A 23,500-nucleotide genomic window follows, 5' to 3' on the forward strand; every position below is an offset into this window, starting at 1 on the left:
AAGTGCTGGAATTAAGTACACGAGAGGGTAGCATAAAGTGTAGTGTGGGAATGTGAATATTGTAATGTTGGAGTATAGTTCAGTGTGAGATTGTGAATATTGTAGTGTGTGAATGTGAATTATGGTAGTGTGGGAATGTGAGTATTGTAATATTGGAGTATAGTTTAGTGTAGGAATGTGAATATAGTAATATTGGAGTATAGCTTAGTGAGGGAATGTGAAAGTTGTAGTGTGGGAATGTGAATATTTTAATATTGGAGGATAGTTTTGTGTGGGAATGTGAATATTGTAGTATAGAGTTTAGTTTACCATGGGAATATGAACATTGTAATATTGGAGTACAGATGTGGAAATTATTAATTTGTCCTTAGGCTCAATAACATTTTGGGGAAGAAAATCTTTGATTTCCGCTCCTGTATGTGTGATGAGCTACCTCCTGACATCATCCTGTAATGGCCTGGCTAATTCTGGTCTTTTCCACTGGAGAACATAGTTTCTCTCTATTTACCCATCAACTCTTCTTTCATCTTTAATTTCTCAATTTGATCACTCCTTTAATGTGTCCCAGTGGTATCTGGCATTGTTCTCTGACTCTCAACATGACACATCAATGTTTGAAGATGGGTTTTCACAGGCTAGTGAAGATTCTCCAATATAGCACTTGCTATGAAAACCAGGATTAGAATTTTTTGTTGCTGAGTGACATCTTGAAGCACCACTCTGAGTAAAACCTTTAGCACTGCAGTGATTGTGATGTCAGTAAGCCAGCCATGCGGAAGTTAGACTGGTTAAACTTCTTTGATTCATCAATTGATAAATGGTGACTCCTATTTATTAGAAATTTTATAAAAAGAATTGTCTTGATTAAAAATAGGATAGCATTATTTTCATGGCTGTCACCTCGGTTGGTTTGTTCAGGATGCATAGACCTTGATGCTTTTATTTGAAATGTTCTTTTTTGGTATTTCAGATTGTATCATCTGCTCCGGCCGATCTTCAGGATTACACTTATTACTTTGTTCCAGCACCTTGGCTTTCGGTGAAGCTTCTTCGGCTGTTGCAGTGCTATCCCCCACCAGGTGAACCACCAATACCTCTGCCAGGGGTGACACCCAGTTTCTCCCCTGGGCAGAACCGTAATCAGTATTTTCTCAGATAACACCGTCATCCAATTTAGACCAGTCTGTTCAGTACAAACAGAATTAACAATGGAAAGTAAAGAGATGGCATAGAAATATAGAAACATAGAAAATAGGAGCAGGAGTAGGCCATTTGGCTCTCCAAGCCTTCTCTACCATTCAATCAGATCATGGCTGACCCTCTACCTCAGTGCCACACTCTGCACTGTCCCCATACCACTTGACAGCTTTAGAGTCTAGAAATATATTTCCTCCTTAAATTTATTTATCGATTTGGCCTCCACAGCCTTCTGTGGCAAAGAATTTGACGGTTCACCACCCTCCGAGTGAAGATGTTTCTTCTCATCTCATTTCTAAATCGCTATATTCTGAGACTGTGACCGCTTTTACTTGACCCCCCCCAGTAAGAGGAAACAACATCCCTGTATCCTGTCTGTCCAGATGAATTGAATAGGTATTTTGTATCGGTCTTCATTATATAATGATGTGAGAATGTTGCCGTTGGACTGGGGTGGGCACAGTAAAAAGTCTTACAACACCAGGTTGAATTCACCTGAGGAAGGAGCTGCGCTCCGAAAGCTAGTGATTCGAAACAAACCTGTTGGATTTTAACCTGGTGTTGTAAGACTTCTTACTGTTCATTATATAAGTAACATCTCAGAAATAACTGTAAATCAGGAATTGGAAGGGAGGGAAGAAATTAAGAAAACTACAATCACCAGCAAAGTGGTACCTAACAAATTGTTGGAGCTACGAGTTGACAAGTTCCTGGGTCCTGATTAATTTCATCCTTGGCTCTTCAAGTAAATGACTGGTGAGATAGTTGATACTTTGGTTTTAATTTTCCAAAATTCACGAGATTCAGGGAAGGGTTAATTAGATTGGAAAATAACTAATGTAACTCTTTTATTTAAAAGGGAAAAGAGACTAAAAGCAGGGAGTAGAGACCAGTTAGCTTAACAACTGTCATGGGGCGAAGTTAGAAGCTATTATTAAAGACATAATAGCAGGGCACTTCGATAATTTAAGGTAGTCTGGCAGAGTCAACGTGGCTTTGTGAAAGAGAAATCATGTTTGTTTTTAACTATGGGGCAACTTAGCATGGCCAATCCACCTACCCTGCACATCCTTTGGGTTGTGGGGGTGAGACCCACACAGATACGGGGAGAATGTGCAAACTCCACACGGACAGTTACCTGGGGCCAGGTTCGAACTCGGGTCCTAAGCGCCGTGAGGCAGCAGTGCTAACCACTTGGCTACCATACCATCCTTGGGAAATTATGTTTAATCAATTCTTTGGAGTTCTTTGAAGAAGTACCATGTGCTCTGGATAAAGCGGAAGTGGTGGATGTACTGTACTTGGATTTTCAAAAGGCTAATAAGGTTCTTCATCAAATGTTATTGCGGAAAATAAAAGCTCATGATGTGGGGGTAGCATATTGGCATGGGTAGAAGATTGACTAGCTAACAGGAAACAGTAGGTATAAATTTCTGGTTGGCAGGATGTGATGATTGGTGTGTCACAGATTAGTGCCCTGGCCCTCAACTCTTAACAATTTATATAAATGATTTGGATGATTTGGTTGGTACATTTGCTAATGACACAAGGATAGGTAGAAAAGTACGTTGTGAAGAGGACAGAAGGAGGCTTCAAAAAGGATACAGCTAGGTTGAGTGAGTGGGCAATGATCTGGAAAATGGAATAAAATGTGGGCAAATGTAAAGTTGTCCATTTTGACACGGGAAATAAAAAAGAGGCATATTCTCTAAATGGTGAGAGATTGCAGAGCTCTGGGATGTAGGGGGAATTTACGTGTCCTAGTGCATGAATTGCAAAAGGCTAGTATGCAGGTAAGGCAAATAATTAGGAAAGCTCTTAAAACCATAAGACACAGGAGCAGAAGTAGGCTACTTGGCCCATCGAGTCTGCTGTGCCATTCATTTATTCAGGTCTGCCATGATCTCATTCTCAACTCCACTCTCTTGCCTTATCCCCATAACCCCTGATTCTTTTACTGATTAAAAATCTATCTATCTCAGCCTTGAACATACTTAATGACCCAGCCTCCACAGCCCTCGGTGGTAAAGAATTCCACAGATTCACTACCATTTGATAGAAGAAATTCCTTTTCATCTCTGTCTTAAATGGGTGACCCTTTACTCTGAGATTATGCCCTCTGGTCCTAAACTCTCCACAAGGGAGAAACATCCTCTCAGCATCCTACCAAGTCTCCTGAGAATGCTACATGTCTCAATAAACTCATCTCTCATTCTTCTGAACTCCAATGAGTACGGGCCCAATCTACTCAATCTCTCCTCATAAGAAAATCCCTCCCAACTGTTTACAATATATATTAATGACTTGGATGCAGGGGTAGAAGGTACTATAGCCAGATTTGCAGATGACAATAAAATAAGTTGTTATAGTAAGTTGCAATGAGGAAATAAGGAATTTACAAATGGATATAGATAGGTTAGGTGAGTGGGCTAAAGTTTGGTAGATGGAGTTTAACGTGGATAAGTGTGAGGTTATCCATTTTGGTCGGAATAATGGAAAGGTAATTTACTATCTAAATGGAGAGAAACTTCAGAGTGCTTTGGTTCAGAGGGATCTGGATGTCCTCCTGTATGAATCGCAGAAAACCAGTATGCAGGTACAGCAGGTAATAAGGAAGGCAAATGGAATTTTTGCCCTTATAGCTAAAGGAGTATAGTATAAAAGTTGTGAAGTGTACTGCAACTGTGCAAGGCGATTAATTTTCCGCGAAGAAGCCGATGAATGGTTGCCACCTCCGGGCGAACCCTAAAGATGACCCTCTCAAGACGAACTTGATTTTCTCCAAACAGAGAAAGCTAGCCATGTCCGATTGCCAGGTCTCTGACTTCGGGGCCTTGAGTCCCTCCAAGCTAATAGTATCCGTCTCGGGGCTACCAGGGAAGCAGAGGCCAGAACGTCTGCCTCTTTCTCCTCCTGGATTCCCAGACCCTGCGACACCCCGAAAATCGCTACCTCTGGACTCAATGCCACCCTTGTATTTAATACCTTGGACATGACATCAGCAAACCCCTGCCAAAATCCCCTAAGCTTTGGACATGCCTAAAACATACGGACATGGTTCGCTGGTCCTCCCGCACATTTTGCACACCTTCTTCCACCCCAAAGAATCTGCTCACCCGGGCCACTGTGATGTGGGCCCGGTGAATGACCTTGAATTGAATCAGGCTGAGCCTGGCACAAGTTGTGGTCGCATTGACTACTCAACGCGTCCGCCCAAAGGCCCTCCTCTATCTCTCCCCCGGCTCCTCCTCCCACTTTCACTTCAGCTCCTCGGTCTGCGTCTCCACTGATCCCATAAATTCCTTGTAAATGTCCGAGACGCTCCCTTCTCCTACCCACCCTCTGGAAACTACCCTGTCCTGGATCCCCCTTAGAGGTAGGAGCGGGAAGGTTGTCTACGCAGAAATCCCGCACCTGCAGATATCTAAATTTATTTCCCCTCACCAATGCAAACTTCTCCTCCAGTGCCCTCATACTCGGAAAGGTCCCCTCTATAAACAAGTCCCCCATCCTCTCAATCCCCGCTCTCCGCCATGTTCGCAACCCCCCATCCATACTCCCCGGGGCAAACCGGTGATTATCGCAGATTGGGGACTAGACCGATGCTCCCATTGCTCCCACTTATCTCCTCCATTGCCCCCAGACTCTCAGGGCTGCCACCACCACGGGGCTGGTGGAGTACCGCGCCGGCGGGAACGGCAGAGGCGCAGTTACCAGCGCCCCCCGACTTGTGCCCTTGCATGACACCGCCTCCATACGCACCCATGCTGCCCCCCCCCCCCCCCCCCCCCCCCCCCCCGGGACCAGCCCCTTCCAGCCCCTAGAGGCTCTCAGAGCAATTGCCAGCGGCTCTATAGCCAGCGCAAACAGCAGTGGGGAGAGGGGGCATCCCTGTCTCGTCCCCCGGTGCAGTCTATAATAGTCCGAAGTCATCCTGTTCGTCCGTACATTTGCCACAGGAGCCTGTTACAGCAACCTGACCCAGTCAATAAAACCCCTCCCAAATCCGAACCGCCCCAGAACCGCCTATAAAGCTTTTTCCGCATCCATTGCGACCACTACCTCCACCTTCCTACTTTCCGGGGGCATCATGATCACATTTAACATCCTTCTTACATTGGCCACCAGCTGCCTGCCCTTAACGAACTCCGTCTGATCCTCCCCAATAACGTTTGGTACACAATCCTCAATCCTGGAGGACAAAGTTTGGCCAACAGTTTGGCGTCTGCATTCAACAAGGATATCAGCCTGTAGGACCCACATCGCTCCGGGTTCTTGTCCCGTTTCAGGATAAGCTAAATCGTGGCCTGTGACATCGTCTGTGGCAGAACCCCTCTTTCACTTGCCTCATTGAACACCTTCATCAGCACCGGTCCCAATATCCCGGAGAACTTTTTATAGAACTCGTTGGGTACCCTCCGGTACCGGGGCCTTACCCGACAGCATGGCCTTCAAGCCCTCCACTATCTCTTCCAACCCGATCGGGGCCCCCAGTCCCTCTACCAGCTCCCCGTCCACCTTCGGGAAAGTCAGCCCCTCTAGGAAGTGCCTCATCCCCTCTGGCCCCGTAGGGGAATCCGCCTTGTACAGCCTGCTGTAGAAATCCATAAACGTCTTATTCACCCCTGCCGAATCCCCAACCAAGTTTCCACCCCCGTCAATAACTTTCCCTATTTCTCTAGCTGCCTCCCTCTTTCTGAGCTGCTATGCAAGCATCCTGCTAGCCTTCTCACCATGCTCGTAGATCGCCCCCCTCGCCTTCCTGAGTTGTTCCACTGCCCTCCCTGTGGTTAACAACGCCCAAGTTCTTCTTGCAGGCTGTCCAAATGCTTCTTCTCTGTAGTGCCAGTGATGAGCACGTCATCCAGCTCGACACAACCTTTGGCAGACCCCGCAAGATATTCTCCATTACCCGCTGGAAAAACACTGGGGCTGATGAAATCCCAAATGGGAAGCAGGCAATACTCCTCTGGTGCATGGGTCAGCTGCTGAGGAGCACATCGAGAAAGAAAGAGCAGTTAGAGCAGGAGAGTTTTTGTGGTGCACCACAGGAAGGATGACGAGGGCAAGAGGGTGCGCTGCCCGCCCAGTGGTTGATGGAGCAGCGGGTGGAGTTCTTAGAACATAGAACAATACAGCGCAGTACAGGCCCTTCGGCCCACGATGTTGCACCGAAACAAAAGCCATCTAACCTACACTATGCCATTATCATCCATGTGTTTATCCAATAAACTTTTAAATGCCCTCAATGTTGGCGAGTTCACTACTGTTGCAGGTAGGGCATTCCACGGCCTCACTACTCTTTGCGTAAAGAACCTACCTCTGACCTCTGTCCTATATCTATTACCCCTCAGTTTAAAGCTATGTCCCCTCGTGCCAGCCATTTCCATCTTTGATGGGAGAAGGCTCTCACTGTCCACCCTATCTAACCCTCTGGTCATTTTGTATGCCTCTATTAAGTCTCCTCTTAACCTTCTTCTCTCCAACGAAAACAACCTCAAGTCCATCAGCCTTTCCTCATAAGATTTTCCCTCCATACCAGGCAACATCCTGGTAAATCTCCTCTGCACCCGCTCCAAAGCCTCCACGTCCTTCCTATAAAGCGGTGACCAGAACTGTACGCAATACTCCAAATGCGGCCGTACAGCTGCAACATGACCTCCCGAGTCCGGAACTCAATCCCTCTACCAATAAAGGCCAACACTCCATAGGCCTTCTTTACAACCCTATCAACCTGGGTGGCAACTTTCAGGGATCTATGTACATGGACACCTAGATCCCTCTGCTCATCCACACTTTCAAGAACTTTACCATTAGCCAAATATTCCGCATTCCTGTTATTCCTTCCAAAGTGAATCACCTCACACTTCTCTACATTAAACTCCATTTGCCACCTCTCAGCCCAGCTCTGCAGCTTATCTATATCCCTCTGTAACCTGCTACATCCTTCCACACTATCGACAACACCACCGACTTTAGTATCGTCTGCAAATTTACTCACCCACCCTTCTGCGCCTTCCTCTAGGTCATTGATAAAAATGACAAACAGCAACGGCCCCAGAACAGATCCTTGTGGTACTCCACTTGTGACTGTACTCCATTCTGAACATTTCCCATCAACCACCACCCTCTGTCTTCTTTCAGCTAGCCAATTTCTGATCCACATCTCTAAATCACCCTCAATCCCCAGCCTCCGTATTTTTTGCAATAGCCTACCGTGGGGAACCTTATCAAACGCTTTGCTGAAATCCATATACACCACATCAACTGCTCTACCCTCGTCTACCTGTTCAGTCACCTTCTCAAAGAACTCAATAAGGTTTGTGAGGCATGACCTACCCTTCACAAAGCCATGCTGACTATCCCTGATCATATTATTCTTGAATAACAAGTTCCAGCAGCAGAGGAAAGAGGCCCTGGAAGGCCTGGCCAAGGTAGTGGAGCTGCTGAGATCTGGGATTGAGTGAGTTGAGCACAGACTGGAGTGCCAGGGCTGGGTGATTTAGAAAGTGGAGGAGGCAATGGGGGAGCATGAGGACCAGGTGGCCTCATTGGCGGCAGAGTTGGGATTGATGCGGGAAAACCAGAAGCGGCTGAGGGAGAAGGTGGAGGACCTGAAGAACCGCTCCAGGAAGCAAAATGTGAGGATTGCTGGGATGCCTGAAGGCATTGAAGTTGTGGAGGCTGCTGTGTATATGGCGGGTATGCTGGAGAAGTTGATGGGAGAAGGGGCCTTTGATTAGCCTGTCGAGACGGACTGAGCGCACAGGGCGCTGCGGAGACTGCAGGTGGAGGGGCCAGCAAGGGCGATGGTGATGCAGCTGCATCGCTTTTTGGATGAAGAAAAGATCCTATTATGGTCAAGACAGGCCACAAAATGTACCTGGGAAGGGTGTGAGCTGCGGGTCCACCAAGACCTGGGTGCGGAGTTGGCAAAGAGGAGGGCTGGATTCAACTGAATAAAGCTGCCCTCTTTGAGAGGGGGGTGAAGTTTGGAGTATTATACCTGGCCTGCCTGTGGGTGACTTTCCAGAAACAAGAGCTTTATTTCGATTCTCCAGAGGAGGTGAAGGACTTTATGAGGGACAGTGGATTGGGAGGAGTATGAGGACGTTGAATTTTGGAGGGGTTTACAGTGACTGGGGGTGGATATTGGATATTCCAGGGCAGGGAGCAGTGATGGTGAGTGTGCCTTTTGTTACTTTTTGTGTGTTGGCAGATGAAATGGTCGGGGGGGGGAGAGAGGAGAACTGGAGGATAGAAGAGAAGTTGGAGAGTTGGAGGCCTTGGGCGGGGGCCACCATGCTAGCTGAGCGGGCTAGTTAATGGGAGTGAAGCGGGGGGCTGCCAGGAGGAAAGCATGGGGGGTTGGTTGTTTGTTTGAGGGAGGGGGGAGTTGCTGACAAAGGGTGTGGTTGGCGTGCTGTTGGGGAGAGCTTGATGGCGGTGGACATCCGAGGGCGGGTCTGGAGGGGCACGTGACGTGGCTGTGTGCTAGCTCAAAAAGAGATATGGCTGATCGACAGGGGAAGGGCCTGGGGATCCGTGGACCGTTAGGGGGGTTGAATGGGCCGGTCAAACAGCTGTGTGTGTTCATGCATCTGAGCAGCCTGAAGGCGGTCGTGGCTTTTTTGCAGGAGACGCACCTGAAGTTCGGGGATCAGACGAGGCTGAGAAAGTGATGGGTGGGCCAAGTGTTTCATTCGGGGCTGGATATGAATACGAGTGGGGTGGCGGAGTTAGTCAATAAGAGAGTTGCTTTCAAGATGGAGAGCATTGAGGCCAATCTGGGGGGAGGTATATGATGGCTAGTGGTAAGTTTGAGGAGTGCCAGTGGTTTTGGTAAATGTTTATGCCTTGAAATGGGATGACGTGGATTTTATGAGGCGCGAACATTCCGGACTTCGACTCGCATCGGTTGATTATGGGGAGGGGATATTAATACGGTCATAGATCCGATCTGAGTCCCAAGTCATTGAGGATGTCGGCAGTGGCGAGAGAGCTGAGGGGGTTCATGGAGCGCATGGTGGGGGGGGGGGGCTGTGGGGGTGAGGTGGGCCGTGGCTCTTTGGGAGACCGAGGGTGAAGGAGTTTTCATACTTCTCCCATATGCACCAGTTGTACTCCCGGATTGAATTTTTAATGATGGACAAGGCATTGCTGGCGGGGGGGGGGGGGCGACCCGGAGTATTCAGCGATTGTGATTTCCGACCATGCGCCGCATTGAGTAGATTTACGGGTGGCTGGGGAGTCTAGCCTCCACTGCAATGGCCGCAGTGGAGGCTAGACATCCGGTTGCTTGTGGATGAGGAGGTGTGTGAGCGGGCGAGGGCCGCCATTCGGGTCTACATGGAGTAGAACGATACGGGGAGGTCAGAGCTGCCACGTTGTGGGAGGCATTTAAGGCTGTAGTCTGGGGAGAGTTTATATCGATTTGGGCGCACAAGGAGAAAGTGGAGTGTGAGGCTAGTGGATGAGATTTTGAGGGTGGACAGGAGATATTCGGAGGTGCTCGAGGCGGTGTTGTTGAAGGAGTGGCAGAGGCTCCAGATGGAGTTTGGGCTAATTTCTATGGGGAAGGTGGTCGGACAATTGCAAAGTGCCGGAGGGGCTGTGTATGAGCATGGGCGAAAGGTGAGTCGGATGTTGGCCCATCAATTGAGGAAGCACGAGGCAGAGAGGATGATTGGTAGAGGTAGGGATGATAAAGGTAAGGTGGTGATAGACCCTGAGGGGTTGATTGGGGGTGTTTGAGGCCTTTTATAGGAGGCTGTACGAGTCGGAGACCCGACCAGAGAGGAGGGGATGTGGCGGTTCCTGGATGGGTTGGAGTTTCCCAAACTAGGGGAGGGGCTGGTTCAGGCTCTGGGGACCCAATTGGGCAGGGGAAAGTGATGGTATGGGGGCGATGCAAGTGGGTAAGGTCCCGGGGCCGCACGGGTTCCCGGTAGAGTTTTATAAAAAGTTTGGGGCGGACCTGGGGGCCACTGCTGGTGAGGTGTATAATGAAGCGAAGGAGAGGGGAGAGCTCCCCCCACGTTGTCGCAGTCTTCCATCTTCCTGATTTTAAAGAAGGATAAGGATCCGGAGCAGTGTGGGTCGTCCCGCCCGATATCATTATTGAACGTAGATGCCAAGTTATTGGTGAAGGTGCTGGCATCGTGGATTGAGGACTGTATGCCAGGGGTGATAGGCAAGGATCAGATGGGGTTTGTGAAGGGAAGGCAGTTGTCAGCGAATGTGCAGAAGCTACTCCGTGTAATTATGATGTCTTTGAAGGGGCAGGAGGTAGAGGTAGTGGTGGAGATGGACGAGGAGAAGGCTTTTGATCGGGTGGAGTGGGCGGGTGTGTCGGAGGTACTGGGGCGGTTCGGGCAGGAGTTTGTCGATTGAGTCCGGCTGTTATATAAGGCGCTGGTTACGAACATGCGGATGAACTGCGTGAGTTCAGGGAACTTTGTGCTACACCGAGGGACGAGGCAGGGGTGCCCGCTCTCCCCATTGCTTTTCGTGTTGGCGATCGAGCCTTTGGCAGTGCCACTTAGGGTGCTGAGGGATTCAGTGGGGCGGCGGGAAGGGGGCTGCTGAGCATACGGTCTCGCTATACGCTGACGACGTGTTATTGTATATTTAGGACCCAGTGGGCAGCATTGCAGGTATTATGGAGATTTGGGGGGAATTCAGGTTTTCGTGATATAAATTGAACATGGGAAAGAATGAGGAGTTCCAGAGAGCAGGAAAGGAGACTGGGGGAGTTGCTGTTTAGGGTGGTGGGAGCTAGTTTCAGGCATTTGGGTATCCAGGTGGCGCGGAGCTGGGTGCAGCTGCATAAACTGAACTTGGTTCGACTGGTGGAGCAGATGAAGGTGGGTTTTAAGATGTGCTGCCGCTGTCAGGACGGGTGCAGACAGTGAAAATGACGGTGCTGCCTAGGTTTCTGTTTGTGTTTCAGAACCTCCCGATCTTTCTCCCCAAGTCGTTCTTTCAGAAGGTCAATGGGCTAATGTCCAGGGTTGAATGGGCGGGTAAGACCCCACGGGTGCGGCGTATGCTTTTGGGACGGGGCGCAGGGGAGCTGGCATTGCCAAATATGATAAATTATTACTGGGCGTCGATCATTGTAGTGGTGAGGAAATGGGTCGGTGTCGGGGCGGGAGGTGGGGGGCGTCGTGTGTGGTGACCAGTTTGAGGGCTTTGTCATTGGCACCTTTACCGTTCTCGCTGACCAGGTAGTCCGCGAGCCCAGTGGTAATGTCGGCCCTAATGGTGTGGGGTAGTGGAGGCATTGTTTGGGACTGGAGGGGAAGGTGTAGGATATCTATAAGGAATTAATGGAGTGGGAGGCTGCCCTGATGTGGGACATTAATCGTAAATGGGAGGAGGTGGTAGGACTGGAGGTGGGGGCCGAGAAGTGGGCAGAGGCCTTGCGGAGGGTGAACGGGGCCTCCTCATGTGTGAGGAGACCCTGGTGCAGGGTCCAGGATGTCTCAGAACGGGTAGCAGGCATCCTGAAGGGGGAAGGCAAACAGGGAGAGGTCGTGGTACATATTGGTACTAATGACAAAGGCAGGAAGGGGGATGAGGTCCCGCAGCAGGATTTTTTCAAGAGCGAGAGAGAGAGCCGGGGAGAAGTTTGGGAACAGGTAAGTGATAGATATTCTGCACTTCTGAGTGATCCAACAAGGTGGGGCGGGGGGAAACTGAAAAGTGACGTCACAGGAAAGCTGTTTTTCTGATTGGCTGATAGGTATATACACTAAATTTAAAAATTAAACATTGTTAAACTAATTAAACATAATTAATTAATTACTTAATCATAATTTAGAGGGGTATCTAAGCCAGAGACTGGAGAGTACTGTATTTAGCATTCACATTTATAGTAGAAATCTAGTGCTCGGAAACATATAGTTAACAGTAACTTTTAAAAAAAATATTATATTTAATTTACCAATTAATTAGCGCAATGTCAATTAGAAGGGTTCAGTGCTCTGACTGTGAGATGTAGCAGGTCCGGGAGGCTTCCAGCATCCCGGATGGCTGCATCCGCAGACAGTGCACCCAACTGGGGCTCCTCACAGACCGCATGGTTTGGTGGAGCAGCAGTTGGATGCACTTAGGAGCATGCAGGTGGCGGAAAGCGTCATTGATAGCAGTTATATAAATGTGGTCACACTGGTGAATGTATTACTGCTACCATTCAACATTGTATTGCATTACATTGTATTGTATTATGTTGATGCCCTTGTGGGCTCCGACTATGGCCCCGCCCTCTTAGGGGAGGCATGTAGATCTGCAGCCTGTAGGCGGCACTCAGTACAGAGCAGTCGCAGGCAGGCACAGATCTAGCTGATTAAAACCACTGTTCACTTCAACTCTTCATCTCGTGTGAATTGATGGTCGCACCAATTTAATCAGCTAAGATATCGGTCAGGTGCGACCGACGGCTATGGAAGCCGCCCTCAAACCTGATCGACTGTAACTCGACCCACAGGCAGCTGAAGCCAAAGGAATCTTTTCACACTGGCTCCGCTGTTTTGAGGCCTACCACGCCGCCTCCTCCTCGCCCGCCGTCACAGAGGCACAGAAACTGAGTCTTCTTCACGCCCGGGTGAGCCACCGAATCTCCGTATTTATCGAGGAAGCGACCACGTACGCAGACACGGTCATGATCCTGAAAAGGCATTACGTGAGGCCAGTGAACGAAGTGTTCCCGCGGCATCTCCTCACCACTCGTCGTCAATGCCCCGGGGAATCGCTGGAGGAATACCTACGCGACCTGAGAATACTCGCCTGAAATTGCAATTACAAGGACGTCACGGCCTCGCAGCATATGGAACTCGCTATCCGGGGCACCTATGTGGCTGGAGTCCGGTCCAACAATGTTAGACAGCGCCTGCTTGAAAAGGGCGCCCTCGACCTAGAAGTGACAGTAAAACTATCGATCTCCTTAGAAGTAGCTTTCCAGAGCCTCAATGCTTTCCCCTCCGACCACGCGATTCCCTCGTGGACACCCGACCAGAGGGTGTCCCAGGCCTGTGCCGCGCGGCTGCCCGCCCAACCTGGGGCGCCGCCTTGCTATTTCTGCGGCCAGAACCAGCACCTCAGGCAGCGCTGCCCGGCTCGGAATGCGACCTGTAGCGACTGCGGCAAGAATGGACACTTTGCCAAAGTCTGCCTGTCCAGATCCAAAGCTCCTAAATCGCAGGCCCGGCTCACAGACTCACAGGCCCACAGACCCCGCAGCGTGGCTGCGTGCCTGCCGGTACCGCCCCCCTTCGGACGCGTCATCAGCCCCGTGCTATCCGTGTGGCCGCCATCTTTAACCCTACCTGACACGCGCGACTCATGGGTGCCGCCATCTTGGCCGCCATCTTCATCGCCGCCCAACACATGCGACCGACGGGGGCCGCCATATTGGGACCACTCCGCTACCTCCGACTATGCGGGCTACCCGCAGCTCGGCGCTGTCAACCTTGACCAGTCACTGCCCAAGCACCCCAGGAACTCGATGATAACCGTCCGGGTCAATGGGCACGAAACGCCCTGTCTGTTTGACTCTGGAAGCGCGGAGAGCTTCATACACCCAGACAGGGTAAGATTTCCCCTGCATCCCAAACAATCTCCCTTGCTTCCGGATCACATTCAGTGCAGATCCGGGGGTACTGTGTCGGGAATCTTGCGATACAGGGCGCTGAGTACACCAATTTTAAACTATAAGTCCTCCCCCATCTCTGCACTCCTCTCCTGTTAGGACTGGACTTCCAATGCAACCTCAGGAGACTGACCCTGAAGTTCATCAGGCCCCTACCCCCTCTCACCGTATGTAGTTTTGCGACCCTTAAAGTCACCCCTCCCTTGCTCTTCGCGAACCTCACCGCCGACTGTAAACCCGTCGCCACCAGGAGCAGGCGGTACAGTGTCCAGGACAGGACTTTTATTAAGTCAGAGGTCCAGCTAACAACCTCCCCGAACAGGCGCCGGAATGTGGCGACTAGGGGCTTTTCACAGTAACTTCATTTGAAGCCTACTTGTGACAATAAGCGATTTTCATTTCATTTCATTTTTCATTTCATCATCGAGGCCAGTAATAGCCCCTGGAGAGCCCAAGTGATGGTCGTCAGGACTGGGGAAAAGAACCGGATGGTTGTAGACTACATCCAAACCATAAATAGGTACACGCAACTCGATGCGTACCCGCTTCCCCGGATAGCGGACATGGTGAATCAGATTGCACACTACCGGGTTTTCTCCACTCTAGATCTGAAGTCCGCATACCACCAGCTCCCAATCCGCCCGGAAGACCGCCACTACATAGCCTTTGAGACAGACGGCCGCCTCTTCCACTTCCTCATGGTTCCCTTCGGCATCACCAACGGGATCTCGGTCTTCCAAAGAACGATGGACCGAATGGTGGACCTGTACGGGCTGCGGGCCACGTTTCCGTATTTGGATAACGTCACCATCTGCGGCCAGGATCAGCAGGACCACGCGCTAACCTTCAGAAGTTCCTCCAAACCACCCAAGCCCTCAATCTCACCTACAACAAGGAGAAATGCATTTTCCGCACAACCCGACTAGCCATCCTCGGCTATGTCGGGGAAAACGGAGTCCTAGGGCCCGACCCCGATCACATGCGCCCCCTCCTGCAACTCCCCCTTCCCCACTGCCCCAAGGCCCTGAAAAGATGCCTCGGGTTCTTTTCATACTATGCCCAGTGAGTCCCCAACTATGCAGACAAAGCCCACCCACTTATCAAAGCCACCATCTTCCCCCTGACGACTGTGCCCGCCTGGCCTTCAACCGCATCAAGGCAGACAGTACCAAAGCCACGATGCACGCGGTGGACGAGTCCATCCCCTTCCAGGTGGAGAGCGACGTGTCAGATGTCGCTCTGGCCACTACCCTTAACCAGGCAGGCAGGCCTGTGGCCTTTTTTTGCCGTACCCTCACACCTCCGAGATTCGACACTCCTCGGTCGAAAAAGAAGCTCAAGCCATTGTGGAAGCTGTGCGGCATTGGAGGCACCTGGCTGGTAGGAGGTTCACCCTCGTCACAGACCAACGATCGGTAGCCTTTATGTTCAACAACACACGGCGGGGCAAGATCAAGAATGATAAATTCTTGAGGTGGAGAATTTAACTCTCCACCTATAATTACGATATTGTGTATCGTCCGGGGAAGCTCAACGAGCCCCCAGATGCCCTGGCCCGCAGCACATGCGCCAGCGTGCAAGATGACCGACTCCGGGCCATCTACAATGACCTCTGTCACCCAGGGGTCACCCCACTTCTCCACTTCATCAAAGCCCGCAACCTGCCCTACTCCACCGAGGAGGTAAGGGCCATGACCAGGGACTGCCGAGTCTGCGTGGAGTGCAAGCCGAACTTCTATCGGCTAGACAAGGCCCACCTGATGAAGGCATCCTGCCCCTTTGAACGCCTCAGCGTCGATTTCAAAGGACCCCTCCCCTCCCCTCCACTGACCGCAACGTGTATTTTCTTCACGTCGTTGACGAGTACTCCCGCTTCCCCTTTGCCATCCCATGCCCGACATGACCGCGGCCACTGTCATTAAGGCCCTACATAGTATCTTCACCCTGTTCGGTTTCCCCACTTATGTCCACAGTGACCGGGGCTCCTCATTTATGAGCGACGAACTGCATCAGTACCTGCTCGGAAAGGGCATTGCCTCGAGCAGGACTACCAGTTACAGCCCTCGGGGAAACGGACAGGTGGAGAGGGAGAACGTGACGGTATGGAAGGCCGCCCTTCTGACCCTACGGTCTAGAAGTCTCCCAGTTTCCCGCTGGCAGGAGGTCCTCCCCGAATCGCTCCACTCAATTAGGTTGCTCCTCTGCACAGCCATGAGCGAGACCTCTCATGACCGCTATTTGTCTTCCCCAGGAGATCCACCTCCGGGGTCTCGCTTCTGTCCTGGCTGACAACACCGGGGCCTCCTCCTCCAAAAGCACCCGAGGAGCCATAAGTCCGACCCCCTGGTTGAGAGCGTCCAGCTCCTTCACGCCAACCCTCAGTATGCCTACATGGTGCACCACGACGGCCGACAAGATACAGTCTCCCTCCGGGATTTGGCACCTGCCTGTTCCCCTGCGACCATCACCTACCTCCCCCCCCCCCCCCCCCCCCCCCTCCTACACCGAACACCGCCCCGTCCCTACATGGCCTGCACCCTCCCTCCCCCCATCGCCGACCTACAGTTATGAAGCTCCAGACGACACGCTCCCGGAGTCAACGAACCCAACACCCATGCCCGCAGCGACGAGTTCAACACCCGTGCCCGCAGCGAAGCCAGAGCTCAGACGATCGCAGCGAACGATCAAGGCGCCGGACAGACTAGATCTGTGAGCCCACTTCACCCCCGCTGGATTTCAATTTTTAACAGGGGGTGAATGTGGTGAATGTATTACTGCTACCATTCACCATTGTATTGCATTACATTGTATTGTATTATGTTGATGCCTTTGTGGGCTCCGCCTATGGCTCAGCCCCTCAGGGGAGATATACAGATCTGCAGCCTGTACGCGGCACTCAGTACAGTGCAGTCGCAGGTAGGCACTGATCTAGCTGATTAAAACCACTGTTCACTTCAACTCTTCGTCTCCTGTGAATTGATGGTCGCATCACACACCCAAAGTGCAGGCAGAGAGATGGGTGACCACCAGAAGGGGCAGGCAGTCAGTCCAGGGATCCCCTGTGGTTGTCCCCCTCTCGAACAGGTATACCCCTTTGGATATTGTTGGGGGGATAACCTTTGGATACTGTTGGGGTGGATAACCTATCAGGAGAAAACAGCATCTGCCAGAGCAGTAGCACCACGGCTGGCTCTGATGTTCAACAGGGAAGGTCAAAGCGCAGAAGAGCCATAGTCACAGGGGACTCTATAGTCAGGGGCACAGATAGGCGCTTCTGTGGATGTGAAAGAGACTCCAGGATGTTATGTTGCCTCCCTGGTGCCATTGTCCAGGATGTCTCGGAACGGGTAGCGGGCATCCTGAAGGGGGAAGGCAAACAGGCAGAGGCCGTGGTACATATTGGTACTAATGACATAGGCAGGAAGGGGGATGAGGTCCTGCAGCAGGAGTTCAGGGAGCTAGGCAGAAAGTTAAAAGACAGGACCTCAAGGGTTGTAATCTTGGGATTACTCCCTGTGCCACGTGCCAGTGAGGCTAGAAATAGGAAGATCGAGCAGCTAAACACGTGGCTAAACAGCTGGTGTAGGAGGGAGGGTTTCAGTTATCTGGACCACTGGGAGCTCTCCTGGGGCATGTGTGACCTGTATAAGGACGGGTTGCATCTAAACTGGAGAGGCATAAATATCCTGGCTGCGAGATTTGCGAGTGTCACACGGGAGGGTTTAAACTAGTATGGCAGGGGGGTGGGTACCGGAGCAATAGGCCAGAAGGTGAAAGCATTGAGGGAGAACTAGGAAATAGGGCCACTATGGCTCTGAGGAAGAGCAGACAGAGAGATGTTGCTGAAAACAGCAGGACTGGTGGCCTGAAGTGCATATGTTTTAATGCAAGAAGTATAACAGGTAAGGCAGATGAACTTCGAGCTTGGATTAGTACTTGGAACGATGATACTGTTGCCATTACAGAGATCTGGTTGAAGGAAGGACAGGATTGGCAGTTAAACATTCCAGGATTTCGATGTTTCAGGCGGGATAGAGGGGGATGCAAAAGGGGTGGAGGAGTTGTGCTACTGGTTAGGGAGAATATCACAGCTGTACTGCGGGAGGACACCTCAGAGGGCAGCGAGGCTATATGGGTAAAGATCAGGAATAAGAACGGCGCAGTCACAATGTTGGCGGTTTACAACAGGCCTCCCAACAGCCAGCGGGAGATAGAGGAGCAGATAGGTAAACAGATTTTAGAAAGGAGTACAAGCAACGGGTTGTTGTGATGGGAGACTTTAACTTCCCCAATATTGACTGGAACTCACTTAGTGCTAGGGGCTTGGACGGGGCAGAGTTTGTATGGAGCATCCAGGAGGACTTCTTAAAAACAATATGTAGACAGTCCAACTAGGGAAGGGGCTGTACTGGACCTGGTATTGGGGAATGAGCCCATCCAGGTGGTAGAATTTTCAGTCGGGAAGCATTTCAGGAACAGTGACCACAAGTCAGTAAGTTTTAAAGTGCTGGTGGACAAGGATAAGAGTGGTCCTAGGGTGAATGTGCTAAATTGGGGGAAGGCTAATTATAACAATATGAGGCGGGAACTGAAGAACCTAGATTGGGGGCGGATGTTTGAGGGTAAATCAACATCTGCCATGTGGGAGGCTTTCAAGTGTCAGTTGAAAGGAATTCAGGACCTGCATGTTCCTGTGAGGAAGAAGAATAAATATGGCAAATTTCGCGATCCTTGGATAACGAGAGATATTGTAGACCTCGTCAAAAAGAAAAAGGAGGCATTTGTCAGGGCTTGAAGGCTGGGAACAGACGTAGCCTGTGTGGAATATAAGGAAAGTAGGAAGGAACTTAAGCAAGGAGTCAGGAGGGCTAGAAGGGGTCACGAAAAGTCATTGGCAAATAGGGTTAAGGAAAATCCCAAGGCATTTTACACGTACATAAAAAGCAAGAGGGTAGCCAGGGAAAGGGTTGGCCCACTGAAGGATAGGCAAGGGAATCTATATGTGGAGCCAGAGGAAATGGGCGAGGTACTAAATGAATACTTTGCATCAGTATTCACCAAAGAGAAGGAATTGGTGGCTGTTGAGTCTGGAGAAGGGTGTGTAGATAGCCTGGGTCACATTGAGATCCAAAAAGACGAAGTGTTAGGTGTCTTGAAAAATATCAGGGTGGATAAGTCCCCAGGGCCTGATGGGATCTACCCCAGAATACTGAAGGAGGCAAGAGAGGAAATTGCTGAGGCCTTGACAGTAATCTATGGATCCTCACTGTCTTCAGGTGATGTCCCGGAGGATTGGAGAATAGCCAATGTTGTTCTTTGTTTAAGAAGGGTAGCAAGGATAGTCCAGGGAACTACAGGCCGGTCAGTGGTAGGGAAATTACTGGAGAGAATTCTTCGAGAGAGGATCTACACCCATTTGCAAGCAAGTGGTCGTATTAGGAAGATGTGGAGATGCCGGCGTTGGACTGGGGTGAGCACAGTAAGAAGTCTTACAACACCAGGTTAAAGTCCAACAGGTTTGTTTCGATGTCATTAGCTTTCGGAGCACTGCTCCTTCCTCAGGTGAATGAAGAGGTATGTCCCAGAAACATATATGTTTCTGGAACATTCACCTGAGGAAGGAGCAGTGCTCCGAAAGCTAGTGACATCGAAACAAACCTGTTGGACTTTAACCTGGTGTTGTAAGACTTCTTACTGTATTTGTAAGAGGCAGCATGGTTTTGTGAAGCGGAGGTCGTGTCTCACTAACTTAGTTTTTCGAGGCGGTCACAAAGATGATTGATGCAGGTAGGGCAGTGGATGTTGTCTATATGGACTTCAGTAAGGCCTTTCACAAGGTCCCTCATGGCAGACTGATACAAAAGGCGAAATCACACGGGATCAAAGGTGAGCTGGCAAGATGGATACAGAACTGGCTAGGTCATAGAAGGCAGAGTGTAGCAATGGAAGTGTGCTTTTCAGATTGGAGGGCTGTGACTAGTGGTGTTCTGCACGGATCAGTGCTGGGACCTTTGCTGTTTGTGGTATATATAAATGATTTGGAGGCAAATATAACTGGTCTGATTCGTAAGTTTGCGGACGACACAAAGGTTGGTGGAATTGCGGATAGCGATGAGGACTGTCAGAGAGCAAGATTTAGATCGTTTGGAGACTTGGGCGGTGAGATGACAGATGGAGTTTAATCCGGACAAATGTGAGGTAATGCATTTTGGAAGGTCTTCTGCAGGTTGGGAATATACAGTGAATGGTAGAACCCTCAAGAGTATTGACAGTCAGAGATCTTGGTGTACAGGTGCACAGGTCACTGAAAGGGGCAACACAGGTGGAGAAGGTAGTCAAGAAGGCATACGGCATGCTTGCCTTCATTGGCTGGGGCATTGAGTATAAAAATTGGCAAGTCATGTTGCAGCTGCATGGAACCTTAGTTATGCCACACTTGGAGTATAGTGTTTAATTCTGGTCGCCACACTACCAGAAGGATGTGGAGGCTTTAGAGAGGGTGCAGAAGAGATTTACCAGGATGTTTCCTGGTATGCAGAGCATTGGCTATGAGGAGAGGTTGAATAAACTTGGTTTGTTCTCACTGGAACGAAGGAGGTTGAGGGGCGACCTAATAGAGGTCTACATAATTATGAGGGCCGTAGACAGAATGGATAGTCAGAGACATTTTCCCAGGGTAGGGGGGTCAATTACTAGGGGGCATAGGGTAAGGTGCGAGGGTCAAGGTTTCGAGGAGATGTACAAGGTAAGTTTTTTTACACAGATGTTAGTGGGTGTATGGAACTCGCTGCCAGAGGAGGTGCTGGAAGCCGGGACGATAGTGACGTTTAAGGGGCATCTTGACAAATACATGAATAGGATGGGAATAGAGGGATACGGACCCTGGAAGTGTAGAAGCTTTTAGTTTGGATGGGTAGCATGGTCAGCGCAGGCTTGGAGGGCCTAAGGGCCTGTTCTTGGTCTATACTTTTCTTTGTTAAACCTCATCCAGTTTAAGGAGGCACATAGGGCTCATATGACAGTGGTGAGGATGAGTAAGTTCTTTGCGGGGATAGAGGATAGGTATCGGGGGGGGGGGGCCGCGAATCACAGCATATGTTCTGGGCATTTTCAAGACTGAGGGGCTCTGGCAGGTGTACTCAGATGTGATATCCGAGGTGTTGTGTGTGGTTCCAATTCCCGAGGTGGCAAAATTTGGGGTGTTGAATGACCCGGAAATCCACGGGGTGAGAGAGGCCGATATTTTGGCTTTTGCCTCCCTGATAGCCCAGAAATAGATTTTGCTAGGGTGGTGGGATTGAGGGTCAGCAAGAGCGGTGGAGGGTGTTAAAGTGGGAAGGCACAATGTCACAAAACAGTCATGCCCCAGCAAATTAGGCCCCGGTCCTTGTGGAAGACAAACCAACTGCTGCCCATGTGTTACCGGAGTTAAGGTGGGCCCCATCATGTTGCCGATATAGGGGGCCAACCTCACTTTGGTGTTGCACAGTTAGGAGCATGATTCCTGCGTGGAGGAATCATTAGTCTCCAAGAAGGACCTCATGCGTTCATCATGTTGTGTTATGTACTCTGGGATAACACAGGCTGCAACTCGATGCAGCTTTGACCAAAAGATACTCCAGATGTGAAGTAAGTTCAATGTGATTTATTGAACCATGAGCACAGTTCTCTATGAGTTCGACTCCTGCTAATCTTGCTATAGCAACTCAGTCTAATTAACCAGTCTGCTCTAAGCCACGTGGTGGGTGTGATGCTTCTTATCTGCCCCTGTCCTACTCTCTAAGTTTTGCCTGTGGAAAGAGACAGAGTATGTGTGCCCTGTCCTTTTTTCTGGGTAGTGTAATACCCCCTTGTGGTAGTGTCACCTCAGGGTGTCTTGACTGCCCATTGGCCGTGTCCTATTCTATGTGTTCATTAGCTGTATGTCTGCATGTCATGACGTCTCTGGTGCTCCCTCTATTGTTTACTTAGTCGTAGTGTATTTACATTAACCCCTTGGGTATTTACAGTGATGCATATCACCACATTCCCCCTTTTTTCGTGTTACATATTTTCTGTACTTGGTTAAAGAAAATTGAACAAAATAGGTAGATAAGTGATGACATGTACAAGTTATGATGACTGTGTTGACGATACAAAATCAAAGAATAGTTATGATGGCATTGAGTATACAATACCAAATAATAGTTATGATGACGTTGAGGATTATACATTACCAAATAATTGTTATGAGTCCAAAGTTCATGAATTTACACGCTCGAGTGGCTTTCTTGTGCTGTTATGTAAGTGTCGATGTTGATGTTGTCATTCCCTTGTGAACACCGTCAGTGTCCTGGTGTTTACGTAACCAAGAAGTCATCAGGAGGTGTTCAAATGGTCAAATCATTTTGTTGTCTGATTTGGACTTTTTTTTTTGATGCTTGTGGTAGTGATTCTGTATGTCATCTTCCCTGTCTGACCTGGACTGGTGTCCGTGTTTGCGGTATTGATGCTGAATGTCAGCTGCCTTGAAAGCTGGTCTGCTTGTTTGTAGTGTAGCAAACGTGAATTTGTAAGATGCGTTATCATGCCATGGTATGTCTGCACACTTGCCATTGTCTTGAGCTGTGCAGTCACAGTGTCCTACATTTGCAGAGTTGTACCATGTCGTACCAGTCATTGTTCCAGTGTTGTTGGATTTGTTATGCTTGTTGTTGACGTTGGTGCATTTGGTACGCTTCTTGTTTTTGTAGGTTTTGTTGTTGTGCTTGTTGCTCTTAATGACCATTCCGAGTGGAGAATTCGAGTCCTTCACAAAGTTACTTGTGTCAGTGTCCTTTGTGGCATCTGCTGTTTCATTGAGCCGTCTCTGATTCCTCAGCGCTCCCCGTCTGGAGTCATGTCCGGTTCACTTGAATCAACTTTGGCTTGTCGATGCTCCCCGTCTGGAGCCCTTTCTGGTTCACCTGAATCACCTTTGGTTTCTTGATGCTCCCCGTCTGGAGTCATTTCAGGTTCTTGTGGAGAGGCTCGAGTAGATGAGGTTTGAATTAACGTGCTGTCACTGGAATCACTTGTAGCCTCACTTTGATTATCGAGTGCCTCTGTACATACTAGCTGAGATCTGTCAGTCTCGCTGAGATGTCGCACATCTTGTATGGGAATTGTGAAGCCTTTGTCACTTGTCGCACATACGGTGGTTAGACCTTCCGTGTCTTCTTGTCGGTTAGATGATCTGGGTAGACTGTCAGAGTCTTCTTCTGATGGCTCAAATAATCTGGGTAGACTGTCACAGACTTTTTGTTGTTCACGTGAGCTTGGCAGACTTGCATCGTCTGCTGCTGGTTGCTCATAAGGTTGCTAGACCTTCATGGTCTTGTTCATGCATGGACTGTGCTTTGGAGTCTTGAGTTGCTCCCATTGTAGAGTCTGTCAACGAACTAGCTTTGGAGGCTTGTATCGCTCTCTGTGGAGTCTGGCATCTTTCCTTGTGTGGAGTCGTGCAGTGGTCCCGCTGTGGAGTCGATCTGTGCTCTCTCAACGGAGTCGTGTAGTGGTCTCGCTGTGGAGTCTTTCATCGCTTTCTGTGTGGAGTCGTGCAGTGGTCTCGCTGTGGAGACTTTCATCGCTCCCTGTGTGGAGTCGTGCAGTGGTCGCGCTGTGGAGTCTTTC

The 23,500-nt window shown here is 49.9% G+C and overlaps 1 protein-coding gene across 1 annotated transcript in view; it reads left to right on the forward strand.

Moving 5' to 3' along the window:
• Positions 1-23,500, forward strand: part of LOC140430945 (AP-2 complex subunit alpha-2-like) — a 705,690-nt gene that overhangs the window by 117,392 nt on the left and 564,798 nt on the right. The window contains exon 7 of the mRNA XM_072518780.1: positions 971-1,079. Coding sequence (XP_072374881.1) covers positions 971-1,079 — 109 coding nt within the window. The remainder of the gene's footprint in view (positions 1-970; positions 1,080-23,500) is intronic.

The sequence above is a fragment of the Scyliorhinus torazame genome, chromosome 10, assembly GCF_047496885.1.
Source record: "Scyliorhinus torazame isolate Kashiwa2021f chromosome 10, sScyTor2.1, whole genome shotgun sequence".
NCBI classification, from domain to species: Eukaryota; Metazoa; Chordata; class Chondrichthyes; order Carcharhiniformes; family Scyliorhinidae; genus Scyliorhinus; species Scyliorhinus torazame.